The following is a 16,095-nucleotide window of genomic DNA, read 5'->3' as shown; positions in this document are numbered from 1 at the left end:
TTTGAGAAAATAATCTACCAAATATCCAAGTTTGAATCCATAGTTTGTCTCTCAGTCCTTCTTTCAATGTGAGCCTTCGTATAGCTTCTAAGTAATATTAACTGTGCCTGTAATAGTCATCACTCACATTGTCTAAATATTATAAATATTTCAGCTTTGAACTGCCCTATAGATTGATTATTAAACTTTTTTTTAAAGATTTTATTTATTTATTCATGAGACACATACAGAGAGAGAGAGAGAGAGAAAGAGAGAGAGAGAGGCAGAGACACAGGCAGAGGGAGAAGCAGGCTCCATGCAGGGAGCCCGACATGGGACTCGATCCCGGGTCTCCAGGATCATGCCCTGGGCCAAAGGCAGATGCTTTAACTACTGAGCCACCCAGGCATCCCAACATTTTTTATTTTTTTAACATTTTTTTAACTATTATTTTGTTAACACCAAGTGGGAGGGAGTCATATTTCTAAGAGTAAATAGTTAAGTGCTCAAAATAACAATCTAAAGGAGAATCAGTTTATGTTTGTTAAGTACTCACTAGTCCCAGGGATCACAGTTTCTACCCCAATTTTTATTCTTTTTTTTCTTACTCTAAATTAACTAGATTTATTGACAGCTATAAGTATTACAGTGAATTTAGAATATTCTACCCAAAAATATATATTAGTTTATAAAAGTAATGAGATTAGAAGAAATCTATACTTAGTGCTAGCCAATTCAGTCATTAACTTACAAAATACTACCTGTACAGTTCTTAACAATTCACAATCCCCTGACCATGCTTTGTTTATGGAACATGACTTTTACAATTCTGTCTCACAAAGGCATTTAAAAAATTGTTTGCATAGCAAGTACTTTATATGTTGAAAGCATCACAGGAAAGCAATATAATTTGTTATAGCTCATATTTATTTGAAAGCTTCAGACATATAGACTAGTATTCTTTGTCTCAGTAAAAGGTGAACAACCTAGAGTCAGCCTTGACTTTTCTTCTTCTCAGGTATCTGATGGGACCATAGGTATTTCCTTTCACCAAAAGAGAAAAAACAGAAGAGTCAGTTATCATGGAGTTGAAGAAAGAGATGATGAGTTCAAATTGAATATTATTTTTAGTCATGTACAAGTCAGTTTAGGTATCCTCCAAAAATTGTATTTGTATCTCAAGCAACTAAATTATAGATTTGGGAGTCATCAGCATTAGGTGGGAAGGGAATTGAAACAAGGGAGTTCATGAAACTGCACTTAGAAGACCTAGAATATGGGGGAAAAAAAAGGTCCAAATAAAAAAGGAAGAAGAAAAAGAAAGGGAGCAAATGTGTAGCTCTGGGTCGTGCTAGCATTTAAGGAGTAGGCAGAGAAAGAGGAGCATGGCAAGGAGATTAAGGTCAGGGAATCAGAAGATAGACCCAATGAGTCCAAATGGATAGGAAAATAATTTCAGTTGCAAAGGGTTTAGTGAATTGAGGATTTAAAACTGTACCTTAGATTTGTCAATGAGGAGGTCATTAGAGCTTTTGAGAAAGTAATATAAGTAGAATCCAGGGGCACGCCTGGGTGGCTCAGTCAGTTAGGTGTCTGCCTAACTAAGACTAAGCTCGGGTTATGATCCCGGGGTCCTGGGATGGGCCCTGCATCTTCATCTTCATCTTCGTCTTTGTCTTCAAAGACAAGATGTCCTCAGTAGGGAGCCTGCTTCTTCCTCTCCCTCTGCCTGCCACTCCTGCTTGTTCTCTATCAAGGAAATAAATAAAATCTTAAAAAAAGAAGAAAAGTAGAATCCAAAGGGTGGAGGAGTAACTGAGAAATGAAGTTAAGACCCAGAGAAAAGACCACTCTTGAGATAGAAGTTTGGCTTTAGAAGGAACAAAAAGCATCAGGAATATTTCTTTAAGATGACAGACACTTGGGCATATTATATATCTAAAGAGAGCAAGGGTGATGGCTGATACAAGAGACTAGAGAAAAATTGATGGAGCAGGGTCTCAGAAGGGGGTGAGGATGGTATTCAAAGATAGGAGAAAGAATTACCTCTTTAAAGATGAGGGCAGCAGGGGGCTAGAGATGCAGATAGGCTTTTGTCTAAGCAGGAAATTGGGGGAGCTTACTCTTAGCCTCAGTTTTTTATATAAAGTGTGAAGTAAGATCATTTGCAGAAAAGGATTTGAGTGTAAATATAATTGCCATCACTATCAAGCATCGAATTTTGATTAATTTTCTTAAACTTCAGCTTTAGGAATTAAATATCTAAACTAATAATCTAAGTAGTCTAAAGAACATTTTGATATTTCATGCTTTTAAAAACATCTGTATCTTGCTCATATTGAATTGTTCTTTCTAAAACTAGATGGTTTTTAAGTGAAAGAACTGATCATAATTTTTTGTTTCTGTGGTGTACTGAACTGGGTTTTGTGGGAGAGAAAGAGTGTCTGGAGTGCTTTCATTTGTTTTTGCTCTGTTATTTTAAGGACTTCAATTTAAAAGAGAAAAATATTTATGTAGAGAAAATCCTATTTCTGAAATATGACCAAATGTGTAGGAGAAGGCTAATAGAATTTGGAAATAAGCGGGAAAATTCTGATGACCATGCATCTGAGTGACCGTCTTGAGCCTTAGGAGTACAGAAGCCCAGGTGCTGAGTGAGGTCAGTGTTGGGGAGTCCATGCAGCAGCTCATCTTGATTAAAATCTTAGTGGACTGAATCATCAAGGTGTATGTGGTAAAGATGGAATTGAGATGTCTTAATTTGGTTTCACTGGGAAATACTTGGTTTACTTAATTCATCAAATACTTATGTAGAAATGAGAGAACTTCTGTTATGCTAAGATCTGGCACACTTGTGTACATTCACCAAATTTTGATTTTTCATGGTCTTTTGTTTTCTCCACGTCTTCTTGCTACTTGGCCATATTTGGATTGTTTCTTTTAGTTGATGGGAGCAAAATTCCTCTCCCAAATGATAAAAGATGCAAAACCCAATTTATTTTTCTATTTTTATATTGTCTAATAAAGTATTTGATCGGTGAATTAAAGTAGATGCTGGCCTTCTAAAAGAAACACAAGTAATTTAAGATTATTTTCATTTTTTTAAAGATTTTATTTATTTGAGAGAGAGAGAGCAAGCGAGCATGAGTGAGGGGAAGGGCAGAAGGAGAGAGAGAGAAGTAGACTTCCTGCTGAGCATGGAGCCCTGGGGAGGGGCTGAGATCATGATCATGATCTGAGCTGAAGCCGGATGTTTAACCAACTGAGCCACCCATGTGCCCAAATAAGATTATTTTTTTATCATACTTGAAAGCCTAGAAGTGAGGGGCCTAGGCTCTTAGAGCAACTTTGCTCCATACTGTTATTCAGGGACCTAGTTTCCTACTGTGTTGTTACTCTGCTCTTCTTTAGGAAGTTGTCATTATGTGCTTGGTTGGATTTGCGTCATCACCACATCTGCATTCCAGCCTGTAGGAAGGAAGGAAGTAGAGGGCAAGCAGTTTCCTTTTAACCAAATGACCCAGGGCCTGCTCATATCACTTCTGCTTTCAGTCCACTGACAAGAACTGCAAGAGAGGCTAAAACTATATGACTCCGGAAGGATGAAGAATGAATTTTGTAGACTGCTAGAGTGGGCTAGCAAATTTAAAACTACTGGCCAGAAATAGACTTGAAGATTAACTACACATTGTTTTATTTACAATACTAAAATACTTGAAGAACACAGGAATTAGGAGCTAACTAGAGAATTTAATTCATGCGTATTCATTAGTTTTTATTTACTTTTTTTATTTTTTAAAGATTTATTTATTTATTCATGAGCGACACAGTGAGAGACAGGCAGAAACACAGGTAGAGGAAAAAGCAGGCTCCTCACAGGGAGCCTGATGCGGTACTCGATCCCGGATCCCGGGATCACACCCTGAGCCGAAGGCAGACGCTCAACGGCTGAGCCACCCAGGTGTCCCTATTCATTAGTTTTTATTCCAATAGTGAATCTTTGAATTCCCAAAGTTGTCCATAGAGTAACTCTATGGAAACTTTCAAAACTGCAGCATTTTAAAACCCTAGTTTCTTATATTTAAAGAAAATCTTTTCAGTGTCTTAAACACACAAAATGGTGGTAGAGATTGTGCATTCACCCACAATCACCTTAATAATTCATTTATTTTCTATCAGGAACTCTAATCAGATGGAGGTGTAAAGAAGCAGAGCGCTTCTTCTGAGCTTCAGAGGCACCTCACTATGATCTAGGATCTTTTTTAAATTGGATAGGCATGGAATCAGAAACCTTCCAATATATCATCACTCAGTTCATTGAGCCAAAGATTTCTTGGAAATTGGAACATGGTTGAGATAGATACATACATCAGTTGTTTTATTTTTATGAGCTACAAGTTGGCATAAATGATAATAAAACGACTTTTTAGAAAGTGACTTAGGCCAGCACATCTAAGTCAGACCATGTCATAAAATTCAGAAATAATGTTATGGCCACTGAAATGGGGTTTATTGAGTCTTAAAAGTAAACTCAGTTGTTTTCATTTCGTGTGTGTGTGTGTGTGTGTGTGTAATTGTGAATGTGTATCTAGCTAGCTACAGAGAGAGCCTAAGAGAATTTGAGAGAACTCTAAGGACTGTCAGAATGCTTCACGAGAAAATGTTCCTGTCCTATCTTCATCTTCACTAGAACTGTGCCTTTAATATTCCGTAAATCGCTGAAGTACAGTCTTTCCAGTCATTTACAACTACCAACTCTGCAGACAATTTGTACAGCAATAGATTGTATGCTGTGGAGGACACAAATGCATACTGCATGATCCCTCAAAGAAGTTTTCATTGTAGTTGGGAGAGAATATAATACACATTAAAAAAAAAGTACATGAATCAAGTTCTTCAGATAAAGGTGTATAGATAGATACACATAACTAGAGCCTATGAGCTGGCTATTAGAAGGTAGTATACAATTAATTTACACAAGTCCAAAGAAAATAAGAGTAACTTTGGGCCAGAATCATTGGAAAGATAGCCTTCATGTAAACTAGATTGATAGAAGGAAGGCGCTTTTAGAGGAAGAAAATGTAGTCAGCAAAGGTATATAGATTTAAGTTACATATCACATACTTGAGAAACAGTAAAACGCTAATCTGGCAAACATGGCAGTTACACATAGAGATAAGGCTAGACTAGCATTTCAAGGTCAGAGTATAAAGCATTTCTTAAAGCCAGGATAAAAAGTTTGGATTTTTTTTTGTTGAGACATTGGAAAGCATTGAAGGTTTCTGAGTAGAGGATATTAGAAGTGACTCCTTAGACTAATCTGGTAACTGTACAGAGCAGGGTGAAGGAATTGAGGGAAGGAGTGAAGGGAGCCCATTAGAAAATGATTGTAAGAATGGAGACACGGCATTGAAGGACCCTGAGAGGAGCAAGATTGAAAAAAGAAGAGATGGATTAGAAAGACATTACCTGGGCAGCCCGGGTGGCTCAGCAGTTTAGTGCCACCTTCAGCCCAGGGCCTGATCCTGGAGACCCGGGATCGAGTCCCATGTCAGGCTTCCTGCATGGAGCCTGCTTCTCCCTCTGCCTGTGCCTCTGCCCTTATCTTCTCTCTCTCTCTCTCTCTCTCTCTCTCTCTCTCTCTCTCTCTCTGTGTGTGTCTCATGAATAAATAAATAAACATTTAAAAAAAAAAAGAAAGACATTACCTCAATGATGTCAGGAGGGTATACAAATCATCAATATCTGAGGTCATTTCTGCTTTGTACAATGAATTTTTGTTTGTTTTAATGAGAAAAGGGGAGAAGACTTAAATGTAGTCTGTAGAAGAAAGATTTAGAAATGTCCTCACAGTTGCCAGAAGTATTGAGTATGAAGTAATATTGGAAAGTCAAATGAAAATGCACACTAAGTATTAGAAGATGAGAAGTGATTGATCTGGAGGTACAGATGTAGAAGTCTTGTGCCTAGAAACGATAAATAAAGCCAAGGAAGTAAGAAGTGTGAATAAGTTAAGGAAGGGAGTGGGAAAAGAGATCACTGAGATGAATTTCCATACCCGATGGAAGGACATGCCTTCAAAGAAGATGATGATAGTGCATTCAGAAAGGTACAGAGAACCAACAAAGCCAGAAAGGGGAGTGGCCAAAGACATAGACAAAAAGCCTTTAGGGGCAGAGACCAAGAGATTTTCAGAAACGAGAGATGGTCAAATGCTATCTAGGTCAGGGAGAGCAAGAACCAACAAGACATTGTATTTGACTATGAGGGAGGCAAGGCAGGGAGAGAGACAGGCACAGACAGACACATTCCATTTATCTAATGCTTACAATGAACAGTCACTGTGGTAGATTCTTTTGCATCCATGATTTTATTTCTTCCTTGTTTTTTTTTTTTTTTTAAGACTTTATTTATTTATTCATGAGACAGAGAAAGAGAGAAGCAGAGACACAGGCAGAGGGAGAAGCAGGCTCCACGCAGGGAGCCAGACGTGGGACTCCATCCTGGGTCTCCAGGATCATGTCCTGGGCTGAAGGCGGCGCTAAACCGCTGAGCCACCCTGGCTGCCCCTTATGTCTTCCTCAAAGTAAGATCGTGTCCTCCTTTTTTTACATAAGGAAACAAATGCAAAACTTACATTTTCTGGGTTCAGGATTCAAACCCAAGTCATTGACCTTTTTGCTATATCATGGAGAAAATCATCTGTAAAACAAATGGGCAGATTATGAACTGTGGTCTGCTGTTGTCTTTTGAATGTTGCCAGGATAAAGAGAATCATTCCAGTCCAGTGCCACCCAACACCAGCTGTAAGGATTTTTTGGCTCTATCCTCAGAGAACTGAGGTTTGGAGTCCTTAAAGACACGTATAAGGTCAAACCTGGTTCCAGAAACTCAAGAGGCCTGACTCAGCTCTCATGCTCTTTCTATTCTTTCATACTTTTTCTTCTCAGAATTAACAGGTGGCATTTGTAAAAGTCTCACAACGACAACTAGAACTCCCAAGTTTGTTCTCTGGGATCTCAGTATCATTTCAAATAGGTAGTGCCTACTGTTAAAATGCCTGTGACAAACAGTAAGTACCTGAGGAAGTGAAGCTGATTAATTTTAGTTTGATAACCTGTGAGTCTCTTTCCCTTTTAAATAATTCAGTCAGATGCCCTGGCCAGGAGGGTATACAAATCATCAATATCTGAGGTCATTTCTGCTTTGTACAATGAATTTTTGTTTGTTTTAATGAGAAAAGGGGAGAAGACTTAAATGTAGTCCTCCTTTATATTCTTTTCAAATGATTTCACATAGAGAATCTTTAGCCTTGTTTTTATTTAATTTCCCTTGTAGGGGAGCTAGAAAATGCAAATACACAAGTTCAGCATGAACTAGTACTTATTCTCAAAGACAAATTATTACCTGGGAGAGGGGAGGATTTAATTCATGCAGTAAACAAAGCAAAACAACCCCCCCAAAACTCCTATATACATTGGCATTAAACAAAGATAGGAGAAAAATCTGCTTAACTTTCCTTAATATCTGAAGTATGTTTTTATAACCCACCTATTTCATTCGCCAGCTCATCCCACCCGCTGCTGCCTGTGTATTTCATAACTTACCCTTTTAAGGTATTTGATAACTAAGACCTCCATTTATGGCTCACCTATGTTGCTTTGTGTCTGTTCTAGACCTTTGATGAGTGTGTAGCTGAAGGCGGCTCAGACTGTGCTCCGGAGAAGCTCTGGCTTCAAATCCCATTCTTCTGTGGCCACAGCTCGGAATGCTGGTAGGGACATAGTTAGCTTAAGTTGATAATCTTCTTTATTATCTCTGTATTCTGTATTTCGCAAGTGTGAACGTACTAGTCAAGGGCTAGATATAGGGCATTTAGTGAAAGACCGGATTAAAAATAGCATGTAATTAAATCTCTAGTTTTATAGTTACCTTTAAGTGCATAGAAAAGATTCTTCATACATCATATCCTTGCAGTCTTTTCACAGATGCTGGTTTTTAATTTATTGTTTTTGGTATTACCATGTTTTGCTATATTCCAGCAGAGCTCTTAATTAGAGGCCAGGGGTCATTTCATAAACCTCATTTTCTCCTAAGCTTATTGTTTTAGCCACTCATTTTAGATCAAGAAAAGGCTTAGTGAGTACATTATTCACCTGGTTTTACTGTTAACTGATTTTTTTACCTTGAGAAAAGCCAAGGTTATGGTTTAGTCTGCTAATAAACGTGAGGTGGAAAATAAATTTTATCTTTAATGAAGAGTTTATTTCCTCTGAATGTGCAGAGTTTTCAGTTTTTAAAAAATAGTACATGTTTATATATATTTATTTGTTCTAATCATTTTAATAGGAAAAGCAGAAAGAGGAACACATTCAAAGTTAGTATTTCTTCCTTAAAACCATGATGAGAAATGCAAGGAATGCCTTCTTTTCCTCGTTATATGAAACATGTTATTAGATCATTGTGAACTGTAAGGTCCTACTCAGTAGACTATATCAGATCATAATAACAGCATAAAAAGAATTGGAATCATAGGAAGAACATCTCAATTTTTAATCATTTCCTTAGAACAGGGATTGGCAAATTACAACCTGGAGACCAAATTTGGCCAATCACCTGTTTTTTATAAATAAAGTTTTATTGGAACACAGCCATCTCCATTTATTTACTTCTTGTCTATGACTGTATTCATGCTGCAAGAGCAATGTTAAATATTTGTAACCAAGAACATATGGCCTGCAAAACCTAAGATATTTACTCTCTGGCACTTAACAAGAAAAAGTTTGCCAATCCCCGCCTTAGAGCAATAAAAGGGTACTGCTCTTTTGGACGTTAGTGAGGTGATTTTAATTGAACTTCTTTAGTATGTTTCATAGATTCATAGAACTGGGAAGGACCTTCAACTCCCCTCCCACCAAAGACATTAATAAAAGGGCATTAAGATTTTGGATGGACATGTGCTTATTTTCTCCATAGTATATAGTGTCAGAGGCATCAAAAATACTTAGATTTCACAGCTAGGTTTTTAATTCCTTTTCTTTGGTTTTAGGAATGTGGGAAGCAGGTGGGCTATGGATCAAGCCAAGTATAACCTAATTAATGAATACTTTCTGGTGGGAGTTACTGAAGAACTTGAAGATTTTATCATGTTGCTGGAGGCTGCTTTGCCCCGGTTCTTCAGGGGTGCTACAGAACTCTACCGTACAGGTATATAAAGGATAGGTTTCTTGTTAAAGCTGTCTTTAACTTTGTTTGTTTGGAACCTGAAAAATATGTGGGATTTGATGTTTCTTGAGTAACTCAAAGCACAAGAAATAACTGCATAAAGGAATGTATATTGCCTGTTTCTTCTTAACCATTTTCAATACAGAACAGTGCCTGGCACACAGCTGGTGTTCATTAAATATTTTTTGAGCAAATAAACATGATAGTTAGAAGGCATTGTAGGGATAGTGGAAAGATATGATCTGCAGAACCAGCCTTAGTTAGAAATGTGTAATATTAGCTAATGCCAGACACCAAACATTATGACCATATTGCACCTGAGTCCTGCCTAATGCTGTTTAGAGTAAGGATGGGATGGTGAGACTGAGTCCCACCCATGATGATCAGCATGTGCTGTGTCTGTCCTGGTGAAATGTGCTTCAGCAGCCTCGACTGTATGACATATCTGGAAGTGACAGGGCTCTAATCCAATCTAATGTGGATTTTTCCCCCGTTCTTTGGTAAGGTACAATATAGTAACTCTTCCTAGAGTATGCATATGCCCTACCTTCTAACAGGTTATGGTAAATTAGTATTAAGTTTGAAAGTAGAGATTCTATCATATTGAAAAATTAAACTAGTCAGAGCACCAAGTATTTGAGATTAGAACAGTATAGCATGAAAGGCGACAGCCTGCGCTTTACTGAGTGGTAATCCTTACTTTTAGTATTTGACATCTCATTGTTTTTTTTTTTTTTTTTTTTTTTTTTAAGATTGTATTTATTTATTCATGAGAGACACAGAGAGAGACGCAGAGACATAGGCAGAGAAAGAAGCAGGCTTCTTGCAGGGAGCCCAATGTGGGACTCGATCCCAGGACCCCGGGATCATGACCTGAGCCAAACACAGACACACTCAACCACTGAGCCACCCAGACATCCCTCATTAAGTCTTTAACAGGTTAAGGATTTACACTATAAAAGAATAAATCACAGTTTTAGGGGTGCTTGGGTGGCTCAGTCGGTTGAGTGTTTGACTCTTGGTTTTGGCTCAGGTCATGATCTCATGGGTCCTGGGACTTGAGCCACAAGTTGGGCTCCTCACTCAGCAGGGAGCCTACTTGAAAGATTCTCTCCCACTGCACCCTCCCCCCCCATGCTCACTTACTCTCTCTCAAAATAAATAAATCTTTTTTTTTTTTAAATGATATTTCTAGTATGATTAGGGTACCAGTTTTGCCTGAATGATATTAATGCAAAAACAGTTGTTAATGGCCTTCAGTGTGCCACATCAACTCAATCCATCTCTCCACATAAAGAAGCATCGCTCTTTTGGGTGTTCTCAGAATTATTCACCTTTTCTTTTTTTCCTTTGTAAGTAGGAAAGAAATCTCATCTTAGGAAAACCACAGAGAAGAAACTCCCAACTAAACAAACCATTGCGAAACTACAGCAATCTGACATTTGGAAAATGGAGAATGAGTTCTATGAATTTGCGCTAGAGCAGTTCCAGTTCATCAGAGCCCACGCTGTACGGGAAAAAGACGGAGACCTCTACATCCTCGCACAAAACTTTTTCTATGAAAAGATTTACCCGAAATCGAACTGAGTGCCAGGTGTGACTGTTAGGTTCTTGAACTAAAACCTTGACCCTGTCTTCACCTTAGTACTCAGCTCCACAAGTTGGGTTGGGGATCGGTGTATAAGACCATGTGTATTGAGCCACGTTAGGGGGCAGTAACACGGAGGAAGTGGATACTGGCTGGTAAGTTTCAGTGGCCTAAGAGGTTTAAGTTTCTGCCTTTTTTTTTTCTTTTTTTCTTTCTTTCTTTTTTCCTTTTTCTCCCCCCACCCCCCAGTTAAATTTTGGTGGGAGTTATAATTTCCTGCCTGGAAAAAGCCTACACATCACCAAAAATAAACACATAGCAGGTCTCATTGGAGGCTAAATACAATTTCAAAAAAAGTTCTGGTATTCTCTTTTTGATAAAGCTTTTTGTTTTTTTCACCTAACCATGAATGAAGATGAATCCATTTGCTCCTTCCACCTTCACCTGGAGGTTTGGGTTATACACCTCTACTGAATAGTGTTACTAACTGTTTGGCAGTGTGTGCTTTGTTTCTGTGAATCATGTCTCATGAAATTTATTGGAATGTTTGATACTGTTTGCTAAGAATGTTTCTGCTATAGTTGGAATTGCCCATATTTATGTAGGTTGTTTGAATATTCTTAAAAAAAAAAAAACCAAACCTGATCATTAGTGTTAAAAACCAATTTTAAAAGAGAGCAGTATTTCTCATTCCTGTCTCCCCTGTCTCTAAGACTGGGAAGACACTTCAAAGAATGTTGACACTTTCTGGAATTTTAGTTAAGGCTTCCACACATTAATATCAAAAAAGTAAGTTTAGTACGTTCCTCCATGGGTTATTTGTAGAGCGGCAAACTGACATATTTGACTCCATATTATGACTCATTAGTGAGCTGTGGTATGGGTAGGATTTCCCTACTTCTGTACTTTTACTTGTAGACTATTTTTACTAAGGTGCTTTATAATGTGTTTTAAAGCATTGCATTTACAAAAAAAAAGAAAGGAAAATGCTGTAAATATTGCATATTTTATGTATTTGGACCAAAAGGTTATAAGTAATTAGGTAAAAGTGGTTTTGCACCAGTTTTATTATTTCAAGTAAAATCATCAGACCTACTGTTCTTGTAGTTCTCGTTTAACTTTACTGTTAAGACATCACTGAAATGAACTTCAGTAACCTTTCAATTTTGATACACAGTACATTATTCATAATTGGGGGCAGTAGTCAGAGTGGAAAGAGTACTGGCCAAGGAGTCAGAAAATTTGATTTCTGGTCCCGGCTCTGCCACTTTTCAGCTGTGTGATCTTGGGCAAGTCACTTAACCTCTCTTTGCCTCAATTTCCTCATCTTGAAATGAGGAGACTAATACCTGCTGTACCTACCTCACAGGGGTGTTGTGAGGAATAAACAAGACGGCACGTGAAGGCACTTTGAAAACTGTTAACGCGATCTAGAAAAGTAAGGGATGATGGAAACATCTTTCATGTATGGTTCCATGACGTTCATTTCTTTTTTTGGGGGGGAGGACAAAGAAAGGGAAAAGTCCACTTCTAAGCTGGTTGGAAAAGTGGTTAATCTTGATATAAATTTATGTTTGATAAATATCTTCCATGTTGTATCTTCCCTGTTTCAACAACTTTGGAAATATGAAACACCTGTGAACTCTTAAAGATTCATGAACAGCTGCTTGAGTTCAGGAGGTTTGAGTTCTTGAAAAAGACTTCGTTAGCTGACTCAGGGCAGGGGAAATGTACTCTTCAAATTTGGGAGATTTGTCTGTTTTTATTTTACATTACCATTGAGAAATGGTAGCTATTTTATACCTCTGGGTTGTCAAGGTATATATCGCAGAGTTTAATTTCCCTGTACCGTCTTACCCTTCATAGAGTAACAGAGGTGAAGAATTTCAGAAACATTTCCTAAAAAATTTAATCTTTAAACTAAACTGTGTTTAGTTTAAATAAATACTGTTTCTGAACAAGGCCTCACCAAACTAGTAAACAAGTAAACATTTTAGGCAAGCTGCTGTAAAGGTTATTAATGGTAGGGGGGTGGAGGGAGCACTACTTATCAATCCATAAACAAATATAAAGAAAAGCTAAAAAGGAAGTTTCCAGAATCATTTAGCACCCTTTTCTCCCAGCAATTAGACAACATTAAGAGAACACTGACAAGCATATAGTTTCCTTATCTGGCTTTCTGCTTTTTTTGTGTATTTATTAACTTTTACGGATATTTATGGGAAATTTATACAAATTATTCCCTTGCCCAAAAGGAAAACACCACGTCACAGGTGGGTGTTTGACATTTAATCTGCTAAGGAACTCCCCAATATGCAGGTTATTCTTGGAGCACATGCTAAAATCTTAAGGTGCATTAACTCTTAGGAAACTAGAGTGGCATGCAGTGCCCTACGTCATGAGTGCAGTAGACTTTTCCTGTAAAGGTCCAGAGGGTAACTGTTCTAGGCTTTGCAGTCTATACAGTCTCTGTCAAAACTACTCAACTCTGTCATTTTAACACAAAAGCAGCTACAGACAACACACAAATGAGTGAGCATGGTTGTGTTCCAGTAATACTTTATTTCAAAGACAGGTGACATGCCAGATAGGGACCACAGGTTGTAGTTTACCAACCCCCGCATTAGATCATTATTTATGGAGAAATCATTTTTTAAATCTGTATTCTAGTGACCGAAAAGAGTTTATATACTTCCAAAAGCTCCTAACTTATATCCAAAGAATAGCTTTCTTATTCAGGCGGTCTCTACCCCAGATTCATAAACTTTTATGACTTAGATTGCTTCCAGGTGGGCATGTTTTCTTTCCCAGTTTAACAGTTCAGAATAGAGGCATTTATTCTATCATCTAGTAGGATTGGTTAAGGAGTATCCTTCCTTGAGACGGAGAAAGGGTTAGGTTTAATTCCGTCTGGTCCAGTACAGTCCTAAGAGTCTGACGAGTGCAGAGTCCTCGTAATACCTAACTTTATAATAATAATAATTTAAAAAAATAGGACCACTGAGACAATAATGTATTTTTTAAAAGTGGCAAATGTGGTTTTCTTTTTTCAGCCTTTGCGCTTTTTCAGTATTTTGACCATAGGGAAAATCTTTTTTTTTTTTTTTTTTTTTATAATACAAAAGCAAATTAACCACTCTGAATTTTAAAAGATGATGTTATGTGTGTATGTGTGTGTGTGTGTGTATATAAATATATACATATGTTTATTTCCTAAAAGAGGAAAAAGTACTTTTTTTGTTCAACTTGTATCAACTCCTGTTTTCTAATTGCTGTGAAATGGCAACTGTTGATAAATTATTGTGACTGTTTTAAAATGTGATGGGGAGGATATATTTTGATTTTACGGAGCTTTAATCTGTAAAGTATCACTTAAATATATCTGATAGCAACACTTAAAATATTGCATGGGGATTACTTTTCTATCATCCATACCCATTTGTGCAACTTTGAACATATTGGGTGCTTTTGAATTCTCAATGATTGGGTTTAAATTGAAAATCAGAGAACTTAAACTTACTTTTAAACTTTAAATTTTATTTTCTATTCTTAAAATTCAGTTAATGCCTATAATTTGAAATCTCTTGTTGTTCTTTCTCAATATATGTCCTGTTGGAAATTCCTAAAATTGTTAGTGCCATCAGTGATTTACAAACAGTATTTTGATATTGCAGATGATTTGCTCATTGTATTTGCATAGTTAGAAAGAAAATAGTTTGTAGACAATGATTCTCTTTTTCTAATAAAATGAAATAAAAATTCTTAAAAGCGCTAGAGAATTTAAAGGCTGGTTCCCAAGTGCATAGCTGGTCTTTTAATTTATATTCAAATTCCACATAGAGAACATCTGCGTAAGCCATCTATCTAGGTTTTCCCACTGATCATTCTCAAACACACCTATGGTCCTAGAAGGCTTTATTAGGAGAAGTACCAGGCTGTACGGTACTGTAACCTTTTATGAAGTTTGTCTGTAAGAGGCCCAGGTGCTTCGACTTTATGCTTTGAAAATTTGCCTCTTCCTAAATTAGTGCTGTTTACTTTGAGAGGAAGCAGGGCAATTGCTGTGAGAGTTTTGCATCTTTTTACCCTCTGCGGAATTGCTATACCTCGCCAACTATACTGCTGCTCAGGCAGCCTTTTGAGGGAAAAGCAACCCTGTTTCAAATGCACTGCCAATTCAGCTCCTCTGGAGTGGAGCGAGCTTTCTGATTTCCCGCAGTGGGAATTTTAGAGATTGAAATGGGCGATCGGTTAGTCAGATTTATCCTATAATTTAAGTTCATGCAGCTTTGTGACCTTTGCGGTACTATTTATAGAAGGACCGTGATGGTGATGATCTCTTTAAGACACATGACTGGTGAGCCTGTGATTTAGAGCCACCGGTGCTGTCTGTGTGGTTTTTTTTTTTAGACAGCCTCCCTAGCTTTCCACGAGAGTCGGGTATGGGAGCATCTTTACAGCAGCGTTGAATGTAATTTTGAGAAACATGGATTGTATGTTTTGACTTTTACTTTATGAATACTCCGGAGAGCTAAACAGTGCCTTCCCCACCACAATCCATGTTGGAAGATGCTCGGCCTTCCTGTCTCGGCTCTCCCGCCTCTCCCTCCCCCCCCTCCCCCCACGCAGTTGATTCATTTATGCAATACTGTTTCCAACTTGAAACCATTTTGTCACATCTGTTGGAGAGATAATCACTCCTCTTCCTTAACATTCTGCTAGCTTTCTGTTGTTGAAGTGTTTCAGTTGATTACCTGATGCAAAAGCTATAAAATAAACACTCAGTGGGAAGGGGAAAAATGGTTTGGTGTCCTGTTTTAATATTTTCTTCCGTAGCCTTGACACTGATGGACGTTTTCCAAGTGGACTCGGTGTTGGATGTCTCAGCTATCACCGCCTCAAGAAACGTATGCATCATCATTGGTCTGTAATGATTTTCTGGCTTATTTGTGACATGCAGACAGACATGCCCCTGCCGCTTTTTTGCTTGGTACTTCATCATTAGTATTGAAATTTCAGATAGAAAATGTACAAGGTATACTTAATACGTACACTTAATTAGAAGAATAAAGGAAATAAGGGCTATCTTCTTAGAATAAAAAGGAGGTGTGGGGGGTAATCTGATTAACATTTATACGCAGTGCAGACATGCCCATGATGCTTTTACAGAATATACTTTTTTTTTTAAATTTTTATTTATTTATGATAGTCACACAGAGAGAGAGAGGCAGAGACACAGGCAGAGGGAGAAGCAGGCTCCATGCACCGGGAGCCCGATGTGGGATTCGATCCCGGGTCTCCAG

General features: G+C 37.8%; 1 protein-coding gene across 2 annotated transcripts in view; it reads left to right on the top strand.

Moving 5' to 3' along the window:
• HS2ST1 (heparan sulfate 2-O-sulfotransferase 1) overlaps positions 1–14,577 on the top strand; it is a 173,764-nt gene extending 159,187 nt beyond the window's left edge. The window contains exons 5-7 of one of the 2 annotated variants that reach the window (XM_038541464.1): positions 7,656–7,753; positions 9,029–9,186; positions 10,562–14,577. In XM_038541464.1, the coding sequence (XP_038397392.1) occupies positions 7,656–7,753; positions 9,029–9,186; positions 10,562–10,791 (486 nt within the window). In that variant the 3' untranslated portion in view covers positions 10,792–14,577. The remainder of the gene's footprint in view (positions 1–7,655; positions 7,754–9,028; positions 9,187–10,561) is intronic. The other variant, XM_038541465.1, reaches the window with a different exon arrangement.
• Positions 14,578–16,095: the final 1,518 nt, after the last annotated feature.

Source organism: Canis lupus, chromosome 6 (genome assembly GCF_011100685.1).
Source record: "Canis lupus familiaris isolate Mischka breed German Shepherd chromosome 6, alternate assembly UU_Cfam_GSD_1.0, whole genome shotgun sequence".
NCBI classification, from domain to species: Eukaryota; Metazoa; Chordata; class Mammalia; order Carnivora; family Canidae; genus Canis; species Canis lupus.
Note: the sequence above shows the minus strand (reverse complement) of the source record. Positions and strands in the feature narration are given on the sequence as shown.